This window comes from Ylistrum balloti, unplaced genomic scaffold (genome assembly GCF_031769215.1).
Source record: "Ylistrum balloti isolate Yb309-2 unplaced genomic scaffold, AGI_CSIRO_Ybal_v1 Utg370302, whole genome shotgun sequence".
In the NCBI taxonomy this organism is placed as follows: domain Eukaryota; kingdom Metazoa; phylum Mollusca; class Bivalvia; order Pectinida; family Pectinidae; genus Ylistrum; species Ylistrum balloti.
Window position 1 is genome coordinate 295393 of NW_026782226.1, and position 24679 is coordinate 320071.

Here is a 24679-nt window from a genome sequence, read left to right on the forward strand (position 1 = left end):
TCAAAGAGACGATAAACCTGTTACCAACCAACCAACCACTGCAAGTTGACAACGTCCAGATTTCGAAGGAACAATAAACTGCACTGACGTCACTTTTCCACCCTTACGCGAGACCATTCTGAGCAGCAAACATCCACATGACATGAGTATCCATAGTAACCAGGATGCCCTTACTGAATAGAAATTTTCAGTAGTGATACATATATAATCTTAATGGGTTTTCATCTCATATAACATTTGTTATTGAACAAGCCTTAGATTTTTTTCATCATTTCATAAAATTTTGAACAAAAAGAAGTATAAGATATTTTTTATTGCTCAAAAAAGGTACATATGAGGAAGACAAAAGCAAAAGAATGTAGCAAGTTTGTTGCATAATTTTGAGATCATGATGTTTCGCCGTCGTCTATATCATGAATAAACTATGCAATCGATTTCTGACTGTCATAGCCAGTGCAAAATTTCACAGAATATATTACTTTAGTGACAAATTCAGTCCGATTATATGATAATTTTTATAACATTAGAATATTTGCACTGTTTTTACAAATAATGCTCACATTTTCGATGCTACAAAGAATTCACCTCCTGATAAGAGTTTAACCGCTCGTTGACCTATCAAACGCCTTCTATACAAAGCGCGAACAAAAATTACCATACGTATTTATGTACAAACATACAACTGTTGGCTTTTTGCAAGCTAAGTTCTGAACAAATAGCATACCAACGCACACTTTTAAACAAAAACTAGATATGTCGGGGTCTTAAAACCTTGTGTACTATAACTAAACGTAATCAACGATAATCACGTTGTTAGTTTCTATTGTACAGTTGTACAATTTCAACTATTTTGTACTTCAAACTGATTTTTAAACCCAACATAGATTAATTTACCTGTCGACGCGTTAAGCAGTATTTCCAGAGAAAAGTCAACATATACCGGTAGTTAAGTTACAGTCTACTGATTTTATCACTGGGGCAAGGCGTGGGCAGAAACAAGAAATCGACAGGTATTCCTGTGAGGCCCTGACACAGGTGGATAGACTCAGACGAGATGTTTGAAGGCTCCACCGACAAATTTGATTTCACTGATATTGAGGGTAGAAAAAAGATGGGGCGTAACGATGAGGATGGTGGCTGCAGAATGTCCGGTGCATCGGGGTTTCTGATGGTGTTGCTTGCCATAGCTATCGCAGTGGGTGTTGGACTGATCGTGCATTTCGCTGGAAACCAGAAGGAACTTAATTGTAACTGCCAGTGTGGACCAGCGGAGGGCGTTGTCACAATGGCTCCAGGATTTCTGACGGAGACATGCAAGGCAAAAGCTGTTCTGGGAAACCAAGAGTTATGTAAGTCCATTTTGATTTAAAATGTGAATTTCCAAATTTGTCTGGCATTGACTGAAAATCCAGTGATTATAAGTATATGTAATTCGAAAGTGCAGTATCAATAAATATTTTAGTTTTAACATTTCGATTAAAACATTACTTTTCATTTAATTATCATATTGTCCTTTTGAATTCAACGCCATATGCAAATCTCCACTGTATTCATAATCTAACAAGACAATGGTATGGAGAGCTTTGTCACCGTTTTTGAATTTCAATATTATTTTCTTTGATGACGTTTCTAATGAACAAGACAGTTTTATTAATAAGACACGAGAATATTCTCAAATAATTTCTTAAATGCTATTCTTTTGAAATAATAAATTATATGAGAATCACGACTTTTACCTAAAATGCGTACCTGACGTTGACGTTACGCTGAATTTTGCCTGATGACGTACGCCAAAATAACTTCTCCACGCAGCTGACAGCAATTTTATGAGTTTTCGGACATACACTTATTCATTTCAACATATAAAATCGCTTATTTCAACATTGATTTATACTGTTAAATGTAATTTCAGTAAATTCAGAAAGTTATTCTGTTGAATTACCGCACGTGCGAAAATACAGCCATTTTCCGTCCGTCACTGCCGAATACAGCAAACATATATATGTGGCATGCGTATTCTGACAATGGCAGCGCCAGTTGCAGGATAAAAGAGTATCTATGTTAAACACAATCTTATGAATGATTCAACACGTACTGTTCTTTTATGTACCATTCAGTTGTGTATTTTTCTTTTCGTTCATTTTCTTCTGTATAAAGTTCATCTAAATCAGTGTTTTGTGGATTTATAGACTCCGCTCAAATTTTCATTTTTTTGAAAAATGATTCATACATCTTATTCGGTTTTTTGTACATCTCTTACAAAAATATATTCTATCAAATACATTTGTTACCGAAGATAAACAAGGTCACGGGAATAAACTACATTTAGCCTTATGTACACACTTTTCGAGAAGTTCATCTATGATGCAGACATCCTTGAATTTGATAGTGTAAGTGAAGCCAATACTGTTTGGTAAACCGTGGGGTAATATGACACTCTATTCAGTATCCTGAGTATATTCACAATAATTGGGTAGGCCATACAGGTATATATAATACACCGTTCAGGGTGTACAAAGTTGAATCGGGAGATTCCCTTTTGTCTGACAAAGATGATAAAAGTTAAATGCTTCAGGGTTAACAATACACACAATAGTATTTAGATGTTAACGGATTTCCTATGTCCATTTCCCCGAAGTTAATAGTTCTCCAGGGAGATTTTGATATCGCAGTTTTCTTGATATATCTGTGAAATGACCAATGTTTATAGCCCGTAGTTCTCACCTTTTCTGTATTTTAGACACAGTTCAGTAATCATGTGACATTATGTGCGTATTGTACATATATTCTGTACTAGAGGATCCTACATCATCCGTATTTTACATTGCTATTGTACCTCATTATAATATATTTGTTATTTCGTCCAGTTATGTTGGTTTTTCACAATCGTCTGATATATTTCAAATTGCCCTTAGCATAACAGACGAGTACTGCATGATGCAGTTTAATTCATTACTTGACTCTAAATACTTTTTACAGTCGTATTATTGGGTGTTTGTACCATTACACGACCTCGTCATTTTCGTTGAGATAAGCACAGATCGAGTCATTTCAGCTTTATATCTATGGTCTCCACTGTTACGTCACAACACTATCAGTGAGTGTGTTATGCTATTACATTAATATAACTTGACGTCAACATAGGTTATATCAAACAGTATTAACACATGATTTCCCTGTTATTCAGCGAATATACACATCATATTTTTTAATATTACACGTGTAAATAGCTTATGTTGATGTCACTTTGATAATGAAACGACAACACATGTAAATTCACAGATTGCACTGTGACATAACAACGGAGATCATAGATAAAGAGCGGTCATGGCTTCAAGTCAAATGTAAAAACATTTGTCTTTAATCATATTTGCTTGAAAAGTTTTGTGCAAATTGTTAATAATGCGATTTCTGTATACATGTGATTATCTATTTATTCAATGATGTTAAAATGTATATCTCCATCAAGTTGTTGTTGATTTCACTAACACATGTTACACTAAACAAATACAGACAGATATCTGATCGTATATATATTTGATACACCAACCACGTGGCGATACAATCAAAGTATTAACATTGAGATCTTGGCATCAGATAGCTTTAGGACAGCACCATTTTTATTTTTCTAAAGCTTGCAAACTAGTTTTAGTATTTTGAATATTTCGACAATATTTACATTGGAATATACAAAAATAGTGACATTCGTATTAATGTCAGGATATTTGGATATGTAAACTGAACCTTTATCAATATTCTAAATATACGTTATCAGTTACATGATATCGTATATTTCTGATGACTTTTCTCCAGTGTTGGTTTTTCAATCAACAACTGGGGTCATTTAAGGCTGATGATGAGTAAAATCCAAGTGTTGGGTTGCCTTGTGTTTTAGCCTGCTTTTGGTAATGCTGAACTGAGGCCAACTTTATAGTTGTATCAATTGCTTGTAAACTTGACACTGGCCTACTTTCAAGGCCACAGGTTTCAAATATAAATGTTAAACTTTCATGAATTTCAAGTTTCAAAAGACCCAGTGTCCTGATATCTGATTGAAAAGTACCAGGGTTAGCTCTGCATAGCATAGCCGATTACAAATGACCTTGATCCATTTTCAAGGCCACATTTGCGAGTTGTGTTAAACGAGTACAAGAATCCCTCATTGAATTCAGCAATTTCAATGGTAATTTTTGGCTAATAACGTTTGGGGTAGGGTGCATTTAAATGACATTAACCTATTTTCAAGGAATCAGATGTGTTAAACTATTTTTGAATCATGTCGAGTTTCAGAAGACTAAGGATCCTGATTATTTGAAAGCAGGTATCAGTGGTACAGATGTTCGTCAAATAAGATTTGCCTAAAATCGACTATTTTTACTCGAAAAACAGAATATCAAAATTTGTTATATTATGAACACCGACGCTATATTTGATTTGTAACATGCATAACATTGGATAATCATTATAAAACATAAGGGTTGATTTGGCATTATTTACTTTGATATCTAATGTGCATTACCAGCCATGTAGGCCTCTTCTTTACCTTGGTATTAGGTTGTAGAAACAGAGGTCGCTGTTTTAAGAAAACCCCTGGTAGTGCTCTATCGGCTTCATTCCGAGATGGATTTCATTGAAATGCCAAGTACTTGTCTTTTAAATCAAAGATGGACCGCAAAGGGATACATTTGGTTATTAAATTATTCTAGAAACTTTGATAATTGACTTTCAAACAATATATCTCCCGCACATCACAAGTCTACAAATATTAGACAAGGAAAGAAATATGTTAAATGTACCTGCTTTGTAAAAGCAGCTCATTCACATATTTATTCTGACGTCACCTCTCAAAATGTGATAGCATCGTTAATGTATATATCGTTACCATGCCTCGCGATCGCATTAGATCAGATTACCAGTCAGATGTACTGATTTGGCTTGTCCGGTTGTACATGGTAAACCTTGAAATTATCAGCATTAGAATGAGAGAAACTATTCTGTTATTACAATTTTTTCAAACAGTGAATGCACATTCACAGGTGATATTATTAAAACGTCAAACACATGTGCATTTACTTAATTGTTTATGTGATCGATGTTCCTGTTCGGGTGCAAATGAAACAAGGGTTGAATAATTTTGTTTTCCAAGAAAACTTTCCCCCTCTACCTTTCGGGATTTCGCTAATTTGGTATACAACGACGTTTGTAATAATTGATTACCAGATAACAGCATGATATGATTGAATGCCATATAAATCAGGCTATAAAAATGACGTGGTACTGTCTCCCGGCGTAACGACAAACTATCTTCGATCAACGAACGTGCAAATAATTCCCGAACATGTTTGAACTCCGCTTTATTAAAAGTTTGGGATGGTATTTTTTTTCTATGAGATTTGCTTTTAAAAATGTAACGAAAAGAAAATTAATGTTTTTTCCGTTAAATATAATTCAAATCGTATGAAAGAATTGCACTCGTGAAAAATATAGAAATTCTTTCATCCTCGTGGTAATCAGGTAGTTTTTGTTCGGCGTCCATTCTGGAAACTTATGACCTTATCATAAACATGTAACCCGCTGTAATTATGTTATCTGCATTATCATCTGGTATCTTTCCCTCTGAAAGAATGCTAACTAAAATAATTGTACCACCACTTTACTTTATTTATCAAAAAGTTTGTCAGCGGAAGTGTTAAGGAAAACCCGAAACCAATGTCAGTTGTGGAAATAATTGTTAACAGTTATTGCATTACAGGGAATCTGTCAAATCTATTCACCTCACACCAACTTCCCTACTTGAAATGGAAATATCCCGCAATACTATAGATATCATATGTATAAAATGGTATCGGCCTGTGTATGGTGAAATAATTTGATACAGTTTCGTGCTTCAATATATAATTTATCTGTTAATTGATAACCAGGTGGACTGTGTCCGGAACGGACCACAACACCGTCTATGTCCACAACTCTGGGAATGAGGACAGCATCAACCATGCCAAACACTACAATGCCACCCACCTCTTCACCACACCCGATCACGGATACGCGTCTACCTACCTCTGTAAAACCTCTTCACTATGAATTAAATTTGAGACCAGAGATGTACAATGATAAGCCGGAGACATTCACTTTCAATGGAACCGTGGCTATAAAAGTAGAATGCAAAAGTCCCACAGACAATATAACACTCCATATTGCCACGCAGAATCTTACCACTACCCCAACTGTAGAGGCATCAGATAACACTGAGGTATCTCCTGTTGTACTCCACACCACTAGGGATGTGACAAGACAGTTCCTTATTATGACTCTAGATAAACCATTAGTAGTTGGAAATCAGTATGTTATTCAATTAGCTTTTGAAGACCGACTGTCCAATACTGTTCTTTTAGGAATGTACGTAAGCACCTACAGAGACGAAGCAGCTAACATGACCAAGTAAGTAAGCTAAAGAGATTTTTCCTTGTAGTTTTAACCAGTTCATTTATATTTATAGACGAAAAATAGGCTAAACTATCAACCTAGTTTCAATGTTAAATAGATGAAACTACACTCAGGAGGTCTATAGATTTTAGACATAATCTCCATGTTATGCATAAAGTTGCGTATGATGATATTTAGAGAATTGTTCGACAGAAACAGCTAGGCTTACGTATGACTTTTTTTTTCTTAAGATACATGACAGCAACCCAGTTCGAGCCGACATATGCAAGACATGCGTTTCCATGTTTTGATGAGCCAGCATTCAAGGCGACGTTCGACATTAAACTGGAGCGACAACCTCACATCATCAGTCTCTCAAACATGCCCCTCGTTAGTTCAGTAACTATGTAAGTACTTAAAAATAATACCAAAGAAGCCAAAACCGAATGGAGTAACCAATCCACATAGTATCTTTGCATACTTTATGCGAACATACACGTTTTGTGTGCGATCAAAATAGTTACAACTACATATTCTAAAGCACAAAATGATACTATAATAGCACGCTCCAATGCAAATTAATATACAGAACTTCAAATATGTCACTCACAATGTTCTAGATAAGATACATTGGCTGTATATCAGCAAATGAACGTATATTTAAGAAGCAGACCTATTAATCAAACATGTTCATTTATTTTCATTCCATTAACCCTTATGATTACGTACTTTTCTGCACAAGATTTTTCATGTATTTAAGAGACAGGTGTCTTGTCGCAGATTCATGTTTATTATTTAACGATGTATCCTGTTAGATTCTCACACAACAACAACCAACATGGACAACTTTTCACCAAGCTGTTGAATCAACTTGATGATATAAATTTCCATATTGTGAATTTTCCATTCCTGGATGGCAGCTACCCTGCATCCCTAGCCTATTGTGTTAATATATTGTAGTTGACTCGATATTTTAACGTTTGTTCCCATTATCACGTTTTAAGTTCAAGAAGCCGTCAATTAAAAGGAAAAACACGAAACAAATGGATTCAAAAGATGCATATTGATGAAAATTATGGGAATAGTTATAGTGATTTCATTGAGAAATATCATATTTCATTATGAGAAGTGAAGCTGGACGTGTTAAATGCTCGTTAGTTTGCTTGTTTGTTCCGTTGTTTTATACCTTGTTCTCACTTGCGAACTTTACTTACTTGGATTGACCAAGGTTTACATGGCGGTTGTTGTCGGTGAAGCACTGAAACACAGATCAGAATAATAGATAATTAGTATACAAAATGTATATGAAACATCGAAACTACCGCTTTTTAATACACTGACGTTACAATAGGACATTATGCTGATATTATTGTTCTTAAAGGGGAGATGGTTACGTTGCGGACCACTTCGACGTTTCAGTCACGATGTCGACATATCTTGTTGCCTTTGTATTTGGCGAGCTGGAGAGTGTAAAGAATGTAACAGAAAATAACGTTCTGGTGAGGTTTGAAGATGAACGAAATGACCACATAGTAAACTGCATACTATATACGGGAACCTTTCCCATTTCTCTCCCTATCTACATTTAATATGACGAAAACATGATGATATGATGGATTAATGTGTGATGTTAAAAAATGCTTGTACAAAAGCCTAACTGAAACAATTAGGAACTCGATTAATTCTTGGTTATGTTTTTAAAAATGATATAATGACTTTGCACTATTTAAAGTTGAAATATCCATCTATCATTCAGAAATACGACAAAATGTCTTGTAAAATAGGTTTTGATGTAGGCATTCACCATTTATTAGACATTTACACGATAAAATGATGACAATTTCAATCACAATTATTTGCAGAATGTTGTGAAAGTAATCAAAATTATGTCGATTTTACCTTCATATATGTTCTGTCCAGAAGTGTTCTGGCTTCTGCTTGTTTAGTTGAAATAATTGTAAACGTGAGGTAAAGTATAATAATATATTTATGATAATGAATATATATAAGTACACATGTATATTTCAGTTTGGGGTATACACCACTCCTCAGAACATCAACCAGACAGCGTTTGCACTTAACTTAGGCAGCAGACTTCTGGATACATTTGAGGAGTATTTCAATATTTCCTTTGCTCTTCCAAAACTCGGTAAGACCTTTTTATTTTTACCTTTATTCTTCATTGTATGTAAATTGACGAAATATTTTTTTTTATTACAGAAGTAATCCTACCAAATTAGAATGTTATTGAACCCGAGCCAGAAAGGACATAAACGTGTTTTAAAGGAAAACATTTTCTAAATAAATGAGTTTATTGCATCATATCAATATTCGTTCATGCCAAAAATAAAATGATAATCAATACATTGGATGCTTGAGTGTCTGTAGTTGCGCTATCATCTTGATAAAAATGTTTACATTGCAAACCTATTGATGTGTCCTAAATCCTCCATTTTCTGTCTTCCACAATAGATGACAAATCTGTAAATATATTGAATCTATAACCAGTGACTCGCGTACTGTTAGTAAGATCAGTCTGAAAAGTTCTTCTTGTTGTGCTTATGCTCATTTCAATAGGAAAACATTACATATGCACATACACTGCAACTTGTACTATCTCTATATAATAACGTATTTAAAATGAAAACAAACGTTAACAAAAGTGTTAATTTATGATAATGTATATTGTGATCTAATGGATAAAGCTTTAAATAACAGAGATTTGCAATTACTAATAAATAATCATGACTTTATTGATTTAATAAAATCTTAACTGATACCGGCATTGAAGAAATAGAAAAATGTATACCTTACATATTTTTAACTGTCAGACCAAGTGATAAACCATGGATGAGAAAAAGAATACATTTAAAAGATAAATTTTGGATGTATCAGAAATGAGACCTAGTCAGGCAAGCTAAAAGAAACTACTATGATATATTTAAAAAAAAATACTCCATGACCAATCCATTCCCCTTAACAAAGGTGGAAAATTGTTAAATCAGTTATGAATTACAAAAATGTACCTCTATTATATGAAAATAACTAATATATACAACATCAATTTGATAAGATAGAATGTCTAAATAACTTTTTCAACGCATCAACTTCCTATGAAAATCAGTATCCTTTACCTCAACATTTAAGTAATTTTCCCTTTAACCAAGAAAACATTACTGTAAATGAGCAGGACATCAAAGACCAAATTATTCTGCTGGCGCTGATAGAATGATACCTAAGATAACAAAGTAATGATAATAATCCCTCATAGGTACGCCATCTTACTCTTCTATGTAATATAACTTTTTAAACAGGTATCATACCATCTTCTTGGAAAATAGTTAATGTAAATGCTATATTTAAAGGACAATGTTCTGAATAAAATGTATCTAATGATAGACAATTTCTTTCACGCATTGTTTTAATAAAATGATTGAAAATGAAGTATCTAAATATACGTTTAATTGTCTTAAAACTGATATGATAACTAAAGACTAGACAGACCTCTTACCGGAAGATTCTTCAGTAAATCAATTGTCAGAAATGATATGATACTACCATAAAAAGTATAAAAAAAGTAATCAATGACTTGAGTAATTGAGCAAAACAAATATAGATATACATATTAATTTTAATCCAAAAAACACCGAAACTGTTTTCTTAATGGGAAGATAAACTAACATGATCGTTCACGTATGTAAAAATAATGAAACTCCAAACTAAATTATTGAAAGGGTAGAACCCTTTATTAACAATAACGAGTATGTAAGATATTCTCTTAGGAATAACCGTTTATTTAGTACTTCCCTTTGTAGAACTGAGAGCTACTCGAATTGTTTTTACCATCAACACTAAGGGAATTCAAGTTACTCCCTGTTAACATATTAAGCATAAGTTGCCTACAAGAATAAAACAAAAAGATGATAAACAACCTGTTAGAGATATGTGTAATAAATTATCACTAAATTTGCATTGACTGCACAGTTATAATAAAATGCTCAAAGCATACTTCAGCTTTGTTAATTTAATAAGTTACATATGCCAAAAACTGGAGTTACCTCCCTTGACAGTTTTAACCCATTGGATTGATACAATGTAATGCAGAATATGTATTGGACTAATGCATTGGATTTGGAAAGGACTTACATTGGCATTTACAAATCAAGGGGGTTGCTGAGTAAGCAAATTGGCTGGTGACCTTTTAATTTGATTAAGTACTGAATAGTTTTGTTATGGCATTCATAATCGTTATATACTTCAAATCTTTGCATTATCTACATGTTGTTCTTCCTGAATTTAATTAAAATTCATATGATGTAGTTTTATCGAATATTTAAGATTTAACAGTTCTGTAACTTTTGATTTACTGAAAAGTTTTGTTCTTTTATGTCCTTTTTGGACAATCCTTTGATATTGCTTGAAGCTCTACTGATTGTTTTTTAATTTCATGGTTAACCTTTATTATATATGTCACGTCCAAATTATACTTAATAGTGACATTTATGTGAGGAATTTACACATTACAAATAAACGAGGAATTAAATGCTTTCTAAACATGATTATTAAGGTCTATCAAAGTATGTGATATCAGGGAGTTTTCAATATTATTGATATGCGTAAGAACGATATAAGTTCGAAATATCACATTACTCGAAAATAGTTTTTTAAAAAATCAAACTTACGTCGAAGTAAAAACATGGACAGGGTCTGTCGTTATGCATTCCAAAAAAATCGTAAATAATCTTGAGAAAGAGCATATAGAACAGAGAGTCGTTACACAATTAACTGGAAGTTGAGCATCGAATATTGCAATTTCTTATAGCAAATCAACTCAACTCATCATAGGTTTATAGTGCGATAATCTACTAAGAATTGGCACATGTTTTCTAGGTGTAAATGTTGGTACATAGAACACATCCTGTCATTGCTTGTTGCACCAGATTTGTAGTATTTCATTTTTTATTATGACACTTTCGAAACATCTTTGTTGGCCTGACTTTGTAGTATCATAGTACATTCTGTATGTTATATTACTCTATAGAAAGTGCTGGCTGGTCTGACATTGTAGTGTCATTTTATATCATATTACTCTACAGGCAATGCTGTCTGGCCTGACTCTTTAATCGTATTCCATATCATGCATCATTGTATCTTAAATTACTCTACAAACAATATTTCTGGCCTGACTTTCCAGATAATGTGGGCTTGCCTGACTTTGTGTATGGTGCCATGGAGAATTGGGGGCTGATGACATACAGAGAAGTTTTCCTATTGAACGTGGAAGGTGTAACGACCACATATGACATGGAATTTTCTGCCGAGGTTTTGTCACACGAGATCGTCCATTCAGTAGGTGGTCAAAATAATATTGTTTACGGTGATACAATAGTGTCATTGGTTTTAATGTACCACTGCATCCATACCAAATTTTAGTTAAAAAACGACGCATATTAAAATGATAGGCAGATGAACGAAATCATAAAAGTAATTGTGACGACAGACATTATTACAAAATACAATGCATATAAACCTTATCAAGAACCTATTAATTAAGCTAAAGTCTACCTAACTAATTTGATATATAACCCTTCCTGGTATAGGTGCTCGTCTGTTATCAATATTGTTTTATATATTCGTAAACCAAAATTATTATTATTATTTTACGTAAACAACGCAGTTCTGTTATTAGTGTTCTAAAGAAAACGTTGTATTATCTTATAATTGTAAAAGAAAATACTTTTAAATATCAATTTTAGCAATTTTCATGAAGTATTCCGTTTTGTTTTTAACCTTGGCTATGCCTCTGAATCCAATTTGTTTCCATGTCTCAAGAAACATATTCATTCCTTTTGTAATCGCAACATTGAATGTATTTTCATTTCCCGCGACAAGAGGCGGTAAAAGATCGGAATTAATAGCCTTAGGTAAACAACTGAGATTTGTTATTCGAGGACGGTTCTTGTTTCTCAGGACCGAGGGCACGAATCGTCCTGTAATGCCATTCTTGTGTCCCTAGTTAACACAATTTACCACAATTGTTCTGAATAGTAAGAGGGGATTCTCTTGCACGTTATTCGGTTGAGAATAGACTATTAACTACAAAGAGACCCCACTGTCTGGATAAAACCTAGAGAAAATAGGTTATAAAAACACTTGTTACAATCGACTCAGATTATTTATATAATTTATAACTTATCTTTATGTAATCATACCACATATTCTTGTAAACAATACTCTTATTTGATCAAATTCGTAGTGGTTCGGTAACCTAGTATCTCCGGCCTGGTGGGATGATATTTGGCTAAATGAAGGGTTTGCTACTTTCCTTTCCTTCCTCGGAGTAGATCGTGTGGTTCCTGAATGGGGAATGGTGAGTATAAAACCTTATAGACGATGTCAAATTCTCGAAACCAAATTAGCAGGTATGTCTTACAATGATTATAAGCGGGCCTGATGAACGATATTCATGAGTTGTAGATGGACCTAGTAAACTTGTATATCATACAACCGGTCATGGACGTGGACAGCGTTGAAAGCATTGTTCCTATCTTCAGAGAAGCGTACACGCCGGACCAGATACTGGCTCTGTTTGACATCATTACTTACTACAAGGTGAGTTAATCGTCCACTTTGTCTGGACGGATGTCGAATGTTTTTTTTGCTATTTTTCATGATGAGTCTGTAAATTCATATACTATCTTCATTCCCTGTGTTCAGCCTTTAGAAATGCATACTATTAGAAATGTTATTTAAATAACAAAGACCTTTTGCCGAAAATACAATGAATCAGAGAATGAAGAACCATTTATCTTTAAAAAGAAAAGACAGCAAAAACAATAAAACAGAAAGACCAACATCATTTAAATTCAAACTCAAATCCTATGAAATAAGGCCAATATACCTTATTGCGCAAGGGTACTCCACAAATATATGACATATTTCTATGGTTTATTGGCAGTGACATTTATTTTGTATATTTGATATATTTATAATTCGAACAGAAGATGTAAGATGGTTTAATTCTTTGAAGGGATGCGGCGTCATCAGAATGATGTGGTTCTTCCTTGGTCCAGAAACGTTCAGGAAAGGATTAGAGGTATGTTGTATTGGTTAACAAATCTGCTATATTTCCTTACCAATCATTTTATTGGCGATTGCTGATTTTGCATTTATATTGTCAAAGAATGTGACGTGATCACAATTTTATACGATTTATATTTTGATTTGTGATGCAATCGACTATATGAAATAACACGGCATACACTTTCACTTTACTATGAAAATAAAACCTCGCATACCATTCGGTAAAATATCTATCAATGATCATGTTGATTTGAATGTTACCATTATGCTTGATAGGCTGAAAGAGCTGCATCACAATTTCCGAAAGAATTTTAATTAAAATATAAAATCTTTAAAGATTGTTTATATAATGAGAAGAAATTATTGAAGAATGACGCGCTCTGTATCATATCAGGATAATTTCCGTCAATAACACATGTTAATCATTATCATACAATGATCAGCGTGCGCAAACTAAATAGATTCAACAAAACATAATTCTAGAGTTTTCACCCCTTCTACGTGGTTTGATAGAGACAAATCCATCTTGCATTTCAAAATTACTTTTAACCTGTACAAATATTGGAATATATTTTCATTTCATTTTTGTACTTTGTGAAATTCAACTGTAAAAGTCAGTATCCTAATATTATGTGTAGAATATCATTAACATTTAAACACATCACATGTTTTGTTCGATAGCGTTTGCTTTCGGAATTGCTAATAGACATAAGAAAACATGTTTTACCATATGCTTTTCAGCGTTTCAATTAAGTGAAGATTTAATAAATCATGTGCGATTATGACCTTTTAATTATTAAGTATTTTGTGTTGTGAAAAGACCCTTCGTTTCTCTAGGTGACAGTTTTTATTGCTATTTTCCGTTAATTTTGAACGTTGTTGTGTATTACGAAAACTTTGATTATTGTATCAATGTTACAGCGATATCTGAACGAGAAGGCTTATGGAAACGGCGCTCACGATGACCTCTGGGCTTCCTTGCAAACGGTATATGAAATTGTGTTGTGTCCTGAGCTGCCATAGTTGAGTTCCAGTGAACGATTCTTCAACCTAATAGTTCTTGATAACATATTTACGGGGCAATAGACACAGTAAACTAAATCACAAATTCTTTTAGACTAAATTCATATCGAAGTATCTTTTATTGGAGGTTCCCATGTCAGTAGTGTAACAGGTAATAAAATATTTTTGATATCAATATACCGTTAGCATTGCCTGTTTGATCTGTGATTGACTGTACATTTCCATTGTTTGCTTTGTGTCCTAAGCTATGTACAGTGTTAGATTGAATGTTACATCAGAGAAGAACTAAACATGAAAAGAAACCATCCTCATAATGTAGTTTCCTTGCAAATTTGTAAGAAATTATTGATTTTATTGTCATGGTGAAGAGAATGTTTTAGTTTCATATTCATATTTGATTGAAAGAACTAGTTCATACTCGTTTTTCCTATGTTTGATTATACAATTATATTTTAGCAACTAGTACCTTCTATTTCAATAGGACCTGCCATGCCACAAAATAAAGATAAGATAATACAAATATCCAACAATATCCTTTAGTCATTTTCAAGACCAACATTTATAATGATATATTCTGGGATTATCTATTTGATCAATTACCGTATAGCAGGTATTTTTACGGGTTAAAATTGACTCGATTTCCTTTTAAAGCGATTGAATAAGATTTTAACAAATTAAAATTTCGCAATCTAGACTTAAACAGGACATCTTATACATACGTGTCTAATTAATTTTACGAATTAAACTTTCTCGATCGCGTTAATGTAACGAAATAGCAAAAATGCCATCCCCGCATAAACAACCGGCTTTATGGTAAAGTTTTGTTAAATATGAACATCTGTTTTTGACATGTCATCGATACATGTATTTCTAGCAAGCGGTCAATGACGGAAAGACTGATTTCGACATAAAGTCTGTTATGGACTCATGGATACTACAGACAAACTATCCAGTGGTAACCGTCAGGAAAGTGAATGGAGGCCTGTACCTGAATCAGAGTCGATTCCTTCTACAGTCCAACAATAACACAGATTTTGCAGGGTGAATAGTTTTAAACGTGTTTACGATTATTTAACAATACATATTATCAGTGGTAGTTGTGTATTTAATTTATCTTATAATTTAATTCATCTTTCGTTTTTTTTAATGAATGTGTCTCGAGTTATTTATCCATCTTTCTATTTTGTTAGCACCTGACCCTAGCTTTTATATTCAATTGAAAGCTTAAACATACAGTCGAACTTCACTAATTCGAACTCAGAAACCTTAAATACCCCTTAACTCGAAATAATGTCGGTCCCGGCAAAATATTCTCTTTTTCTTATTACTTATGATTGGGAAATCTTGTAATTGGAAAATTCGAAAATCTCGAAGTAATATTTGTTTCGGAAATAAAATTCCTACTTAAACGTTTCTGTTTATTCGAAGTTCTAAATTTGTAGCCATAAATTGGACATTGAACGTCTGACGAAGCGTTACGACAAGTCATGTCTCGGTGCATTGTTATCTTATGTCACTCATTGTAACAGTTCCTCTTTAATTTGTGAAGAGAACATGTGACTGGCTATTGATACAAAATAAAGCAAACATGTTGATTAACATGTTGATTAATAGTAAACGATAATTACCGCAAGCCAGTCATTAACACTCGAAACTCACTACAAAGTGACACGTAAGTACGGGTCACAATGTGCTGTCACGCGGCATTTACTTGCACAACTGAAATCATAACCTTGATCAGGTACTCTGGCTAAAGTTTTCACACGAGCGAATATGGCTTTGATCATCAGAGAAAGTTGAAAAACAGTACATAAGTTACAACGTATTACCGTTTATTGCTTTTGTATGATTTGTAGTTCTTAGTAAATGTCTTTATCGACATGGACGCTCCAACGTAGTGATTTTTGTGCCGGGTATATATTTGCGCACATTTATTTCCGTTTTGAAACTTCCATCTGTTTATCGCGAAGCTAACACTTGAGTGTAAGTGTTGTGATATCATCTCTTTATTCTATATAACATTACAAAATATACTACTATCATAAAGTTCCAAATAACTTTTGAATAAATTGCTGAAACTGTGTAACGTTATTTTCATCTGGCACGTGTCTCGGTAAATCGGTGACCCAAATAATTTCATTTTAGTTTGTTTCCGAAGTCTATATATTATACAAAATCTTATAGAAAACATTGAAAATCGCTAACTCGAATACTCAGATAACTTTTAAGATTTTCACGACCCTGGTGACATTGAGTTTAAGATCATCAAATTACAGATGATCAAATATTATTTATGATTTACAGGTAGATTCTTGATACAGAATTAAATTAAAGAGTCCACGTGACAAAGCCTTACTTCAAGAGTACTTTTAAGTGTAAAATCTCTTCGTCCTTGGTATGCATTTTTCATATAATGTGATCATTTCAGGTATAGCTGGACGATTCCATTCACTTACACCACAGATCAGAAACTGAACTATGATCAGTCTGCAAATAACGTATTATGGATGGCACCAAATACACAAGGTATCTAGATATTTTCTACGAAATGTACATGAATACATTCTTCACCAAATAACAAATCGGTAGGTATTTAATCCAACACCAGATTGGGCCATATTAGAATTGGTGTGGCGAAGATAATTTAAAATTGTTTTGTAATTAATTCGATATCAATGGATAGGATTTTTTTATTTTGACAAACGTCTGCCAATATAGTTATGATATAACTGAATATAATATCATATTTGGATGCGGTTTCGGTGACCAAAAAGTTCACGAAGGTGATAAAGTGTCATTATTTCTACGAAAACGTGGTCTTGTATGTACTTTTATCCACAATAATCCTGGCCAAGATATGGTTCTATTGTAATGTGCCGTAATATGCTTGATGATGCAGCTTGTCTGAAATGCAGCATTGTCTCTCCATTAACTTAACATTTGATTATACCTCAATTTCAGTGTATGCTACAGATGCTAGCATCAGTAAGATGAATGGATGGGTTATCGGAAACATACAACATTACGGATACTACCGTGTGAACTATGAACAGGAAAACTGGAACGCTCTGATTACGCAACTGAAGACCGATTATACGGTAGAATATTAAGATATTTTGATTCTAATTTTGGGGCAAGACGAGTGAGCCTAAAGTCTAGTTGAAGCCTAAAGATCGTTTTAGATGAAAAAAAACGATTTACAATATTAATGAATTTATCTATTTATTTTATTGGGAGATAACGGTGTCAAAATTATTTTTAGAACATTGACATTGACCATTGATTAAAGTAGGATGTTACTTTATTTCATAATCGACCACTAGATTCTTGAAAACTAACGATATTTTAACTGTGTCGAACGTTACCAGGGTTTATGTTATTTTAAAAATCAGTTTCGGATATTTCAGAAAATACATGTCGTAAACAGAGGAACACTCATCAGTGACTTATGGGCTTTATTCAAGTAAGTATTTCCAAACACATTCCGCATGACACACGTTATTGATAGGTGCATCATGTGATTGAGAGAACAAAATGTTTAAAATGTGTATGCCTTTTATGCGAAACGTGTGTTAAAAGTAATTTCAAGCAGCTAGATAATAAACATTATGAAATGAAACGGTTCCTTTTGTCTTGGTAGGGCTGGGCAGGCCGATTTAGTCACTGCCTGGGATATGCTTACCTACCTACAGTACGAGACAGAGTTTATACCTTGGCAGTATGCTTCTTCAGAACTCGTCTACCCGAACAATATGTTAACTAGGCGTCCAGCTTACGGAAATTTTGAAGTTGGTTTAGAATTATTTGCTTATTTTATTTATTATCTATTGTGAAATTTTATTTTATCTGTATTTTCATCCGTAGACAGAATGCTACCGTAATTGAAAACAAAAATGAAAAAATAAAAACTTCCACTTTCGAAGTTATCTACATACATGATATTCAACATCTTTTAGTTTCGTAATTGTTAATTTTACTATGCAATGTACTAATCAATCCTTAACGTTATCCTATTTCTTTACTTTGTATTAAATGTCGTTAACAACATAGTATTCTTCGTCATAAAAGCCTCATTTGTGTGGATTTGTTTCATCTCTAGCGTTTTGTGCTGAGCTTGCTTGAAGGACGATCATTGAATGTGTCCTTAAACGATAACCGTCCTACCCAGCAGAGGTAACATTATTCTACAAGCAATATAGTGTTTGTGATCACCGTTAACGTTTGGTAGGAGCATTATTGCATTCACCTATTCAAAATGATAAAGATTATGAAATATTTGATATTCGACATGTAATTCAAAATTGCCGAAGTGTTGATGCGTTTATTTCATTAAAATGCATTCTAAGTTCTTGAACAATTCGTCAGATAGTTGATCCATCGTCTACCAGAGAGCTTTGGTTCAAATTTGAGTATATTTAGAACCTGTTGATCGAAATAATCAATTTATTAAAATTACTTACAAATTTTAATACAAATACTAAATATACTTTCGTATTAGCACAGTAGTAGTGAAATGCATGGGTAACATCACATGTTTTTCAGTCCATCTTATAGTATTTGAGAGGTGAATCCTTGCGCTTTTCAATAACATTGAGCATGTATAGGATAAGTAACATAGAATATTAGACAACGTCTTACATATGTGTAACTTGCAAAATGTATAGACATATGTAGTCCAGTACAATAAACAAAGAGAACAAGTCTGTATAGGTAACATATTAACATTACTATATAGCTATGAAATCGTCATATAGAATATACATATTCAGAAAACTACATGCAGTTATTTACGAGTGTAAAAAATATTATTTCATCTCCATGACATTTTCTCTTATATTCAGATCGCTGTCTAAATTGATATTTAGTCTATCGTGCCGATATGGTGTTCCAGAATGTGCGACTCGTGCCAAACAGTTATTTAATGACTGGAAAAATTCGGGAACATTGTAAGTATAAGTGGAACCTTGAGTAGAACATTTGACAGATTACCTCCCTTTTTGGTTTTTCATAACTAGCGCTTTTAATCCTTGATGCTAACGTCTAGTTATTGTACAATATGTGCTCCTCTGTTCTGTCATGTTTAGCTGCTTCAATATGTTGTAAAACCTACATTCGAAATTTTATAGGACAGGAATAAGGAAAAATCGACATAAACGAGTCATTAAGTACAACTTAATTCAGCAACCCACAAAGTATTCTAACTTGGAAACAGGTTTTGATTTAAATACTTCAACCTAAATAGTTGAGAAAATGACTTTGAAAATGATATTGTTTTTAGGAATGAAATGTAAGTCAACATTCGAAATTGTACGATGTTAATTGGCTTTGCTTTAGGATACCACCCGATGTCAAGGAGTCGGTGTTCTGCCGTGCAATTAAAGAAGGTGGAGAAGAAGAGTGGAACTATATGTACGACGTGTACCTAAACGGACCAGCCGTGGAGCAAGCTGGAGCGCTTGCTTCACTGGGTTGTACAAGTCGTGCATGGATAATCAGCAGGTAAACCTCGGTACTACTTATCGAATTGTGCAAAATAAGCATAAGTGAATAGCATCAATTAATGCAAATTTAGATAGAATACAGTAGAGTTAAACAATAAATTACGCTGTTTCTAGGACTGATCATTGATACCAGAATAATCCAAATTGATTAAAAGAAATATTAGAATTTTTAATGGGGAGGTGCATTTTTCCTTTGTTTCAGTAAACTTCGTAAATTTCATATATCTGATAATTTTACAAGACAGGCAATATAATGATAATCGAAACAAAATTTAACTTTAAGTACTTGTTATGTAATTTTCATTGTGCCATAATCAATATTCAGTTCGAGATCGCTCCGATATGTGTAGCTCGGCGTTTGTCGTGTAAATAATTTATATGATGTATAAAAAAATCTGTTTTAAGTTAGCTAATACCAACAAAATAATGGAAGTCATCATCATTCATTATGTTGACACTTTAACTCTGAAAGTGTTTTCTTTTCTATTCAGGTGCAAATATACTTTGCATAGAGAATGCCATCTGGACGATCATAAAAATGTTTAAATTGGTATTTCTAAAACGATGAATTAATAATTAATCAGATCCTGGATAATCATCATGAAAACAAAACCCAGACTCTTACTATAAAAATGTCATTTAAGTGTGTAAATTGCCATGTTGATATATTCTTGATGTGTTTTATTGAAGATATTGGCAATGATTATTAACTTACTCAAATTTATTCACTGGTCGGATATAAGGGCTTTGGAAGATGGGAATGTTGGTGTAAATCTTGATTATTGTCAATACCGTTGAAGGAATTCTTGACCAGCCAGGATCTAACCGGCCAAGTTCAAGCAACAACATATACATTGTAGACAGTATATCAAAAACGTAGTGAAATTGTAGTGAAAATGAAAATATTAAGACACATTAAGTGCATCGGGTGTGTAAAAGTATAATCCGTAGTATTATAGACATTTCAAAAGTCAGACATTCATTGTAGCTAACGCAAGCTATTTTTCTACCTAGACCTTTGCTCTAGTTTGTATGTGTTCGTAAAATCATAGAAACGGAAAGACGGGTACCGGATTGTTAGCTCAGCCAGGACCATAGAAATGAGTTAGTTGAAGCTGTTTGTCAGTACCACATGGGAAATCAGAAACGATACACTAATGCTTAAACTTTACTGCATGCAAGTCCATTCATAGTAAACAAATGAACGTAGGTAAATAAGAAACATAGTTATTCGGGCTTATTTCAACCGCATGATTCCAGTGTCCACAATCGTCTTAAATCGATATTGCCTCAAAATCAAGAAATATAACAGGGTCTTTTGACGCACGCTCAATACTATGTGAAACATTGATAACAATTCTCATTACATATCTATTTCGTTTCAGATACCTTGACTACATATTAGATCCATCCAAAATAAGAAAACAAGATGCTCCAAGAGCTTTCACATCACTTCTCAGAAATACCAATGCCTTCTATCAGACGTTTGAGTACATCCTAGCGAAATGGGAATTTATAGTTGTGGAGTACGTACATGCCATTCCAGTTATCTTTTTATTAATTTGTTTGTATTGGTTATACAGCTTCACCTTCTGTCATAAACGTTAGACTAAAAAATAAGGATTCGATGTGGCTTTCTGCACTTTTAGAGGTTCTACAATTTTTAGGTATTTCGTTATAATTTTGTTATCTATATTGCTTTCTAAACATAATGAATTCGATATTATATTTTAAGGTCACTGGTAATCATGATATCTTATACGATAGGTATAATTTCGTTATGCATTTAAGTACAACCTTGTTAACATGATTGCTAAAAGAGTAGGAGGGTAGAGTTACAGAATTTTAGTAGGAACACATTAACATTGATTGATCCGTTTTGGAGATGTTGACAAATGTATACACTGCTCCATTATAAGGTAACTAACTGGAAAATGGGTCATCATAGCAGCAAAGTTCACAGTGAGAGGCTACATGCTTAATTAAATTCTTGTATTAATTTTTACCACTGCAACTACGTATGTATACGGTACGTCCATCAGATGATCATGTAATACCAATGTGAAAATAAATGGTCTTTAATCGCTCACACTTGAGCCAGGAGACACCATGTCAACAAGCATTTTCCCGTATTTCAAACATAACTGACGAGTCGTATTTAATACACCGTGCCGTAGTGACCACTGCTAATCGTTGGTGTGTATGGAACTTTAAATTAGTTTTTTGTATTTGGCCTGATCAGCACTGCATCTAGAGTTGAATTATTGGACGTTAAACGATTTCAGGTGTTTATTAGCATAGCATAGCAATGTTGGTTCTCCTAAGTAGATCAACATTGGTATGTATATCGAAAATACTTGTTTGATTAAATTGCATCGAGTTTTAAGCTAAACCCTTTACTCTTTAAGGGTAGCACTAACAAAATCATTTGTATTTATCGCTCCACTAGAGTCATAGACATAGCATGTCAACAGGACAGTTGATAAATATCAGGTGTCTGGCGTTTGCTACGCTGTTACATAACTTTATCATTCGCATTATGTGAGGGCAGTTGGCTGTGAAATATCCTAGCCATGTATTTTGACAGTATGTTTGTTATCGCATTACGTAAATACTTCACAACTTCCTATTTTTGGGCTTTTTTTTACAAAGCCCAAAACATTTGCTCAACAAAAACTTTTTGTCAATTTGACATTTGTCTGCTATAGTACATCTTAAAAATAAGCTTAATTTAATTGTTTTGGAACTTCATCGAGACGTAAATAAGTTGTCCAGACCTACAAGGCCAATAACTTCTGAATGATTGGGTTATGTACACAGGGTCCCTTATTGTGGATTTTATTTTGGTTTACTTTTCATGAAGGCATTACGGTTTGTTATCCAAGCGTTGCCCGTTGTGTTACCTGATGATGAGCAGTTGTATTTTATGTTTAGTGAGAAAACTTTCTGGAAAACATATCAGCGAATATTTTGTTTTTAGTTTCACGTTATGATAATCATTTGCAAAGTTAATGAATAATTTTTAATAGGGCATGTCAATATCATCAGAACTGTAGCTTATTTTATTTACTTCCTTACAGTTATCAATTGGATGTAAACGCGTTGAATACAATCGTCAGCACCGCAGCCGCAGGAATGTTTACTGAGTATGAGATGAAGAAGGTATATATTTGTATTTTCAAGTTATAGCCCTAATGTACACGCACAAGTCATAGTAAATTAGACTGGGCGACATCTTAACCTTTTGCACTGGTCTTGATACACTGCTTTTTATACCATGTCTGGTTGTTATTCAATTGCTGAAAAACAACCAGGTCATCATAATTATAATTAAAATTCTATAAGACTCGTGAAAAACTACAAGGAGAATCAGATAAGGTGTTCCGGAAAAGTGAGTGTCTTCCTATTTATTGACGATAATCATGGTCAATTCAAGTTAGTAACGTCATGTACTCAATAGTAAGAGAGAATAAGGTATACAAAAACGGAACCAAAAGGCAAACTAGCGAACGTCAAACACGTCAAGCTTCAAACTTTACTTAAGCAGCAGTAGCATATGTCTTAACCACTTAATCACTATGACGACCGTTAAATGTCCCCATAATTTTTATCAACCTGCATCTTTTGAAGACCTTGTTCATCGATTGACGACTTCCTGCACGTAAATCGTTCTAATGGGAACAGTTCCTTGAATATCGAATCAACTGCGATATTTTAATACCAATTGCTGTGGATGCAGCGTGGTTGCTATCTAGAAATTGAAAATTCACTACAGCTAAATTTAAATCATCACGCGTTTCATACAGCTTGGTGGAAAGCAGTCCATGTTGAATTGGTTGTAGGAAAAGACAGAAAAAACCGGCTAATGTAGAAGAGTCTGCTGTGTCTTGAAAATTTAATAACTTCTAGATGTGGCATAGCAAGGACTTTTGGATTTATACATAATTGAAAAATATGATTGTTGTTTGAATTTCATATGTTGCGGGTGTTCGGGATTACATAATGTGTCAACCGTGATATATCATATTAGTCAGTTAAGTTCATGTGGCCATCTTCTCTAAACTTGAAATATGAAAACGTATTCCACGTAAAGTGATCTTGAACCCTTTTCCTAACAAAGCTACATGTGGGTCCCAAATAACTTGTTCCCTTTTTTATTACAGATAGAAAACTGGAGAGATGAAATTCATCCCGATGGCGCCGCAAATCTCAGCGGGTTTGATGTTGCACTTAACCGAATTTCCGTCAATATGGAGTGGCACAACAAGTACTATGAACGGGTGGCCCAATGGCTCGAAAACTACGTCGGATCCGGACCGTAAAGTTTGCAAACATTTTGCGAGCATTCAACAAGAAATTGAAATTTCAAATCCGTAAATATCAATAGTACTGGAACGTGATATCGCAATCAAATTTCCAGGATTCCATATCGACAAATACATGTAAACAAGTGTGTAGACAACGTGGCGGTGTGGATATATCATTACAAACACTGCTCGAGTCCAACTGTAACTGCGTGCTTTTTAGCGAAGAATGGCAAAACCCTCACTGAATCCTGTCTAATGAGGGTATCTTAATATCCACACCGTATATAGAGAGACCAATATATCGTGACCATATTATCACATCGAATGATTCATTAGGTCATA

General features: G+C 33.7%; 1 protein-coding gene across 1 annotated transcript; it reads left to right on the plus strand.

The window, feature by feature from the left end:
• Positions 1 to 1054: 1054 nt before the first annotated feature.
• On the plus strand, positions 1055 to 24352 carry LOC132553172 (aminopeptidase Ey-like). The gene is made up of 21 exons (XM_060217396.1): positions 1055 to 1349; positions 5922 to 6438; positions 6675 to 6830; positions 7805 to 7922; positions 8452 to 8572; positions 11618 to 11772; positions 12680 to 12793; positions 12901 to 13035; positions 13454 to 13519; positions 14428 to 14493; positions 15404 to 15570; positions 16958 to 17055; positions 17491 to 17627; positions 17937 to 17992; positions 18170 to 18317; positions 18629 to 18702; positions 19371 to 19475; positions 19864 to 20028; positions 21416 to 21556; positions 23111 to 23192; positions 24194 to 24352. The coding sequence occupies exons 1-21, from the start codon at positions 1055 to 1057 to the stop codon at positions 24350 to 24352; spliced, it is 3075 nt and encodes a 1024-aa protein (XP_060073379.1).
• The last annotated feature ends 327 nt before the right edge of the window (positions 24353 to 24679 follow it).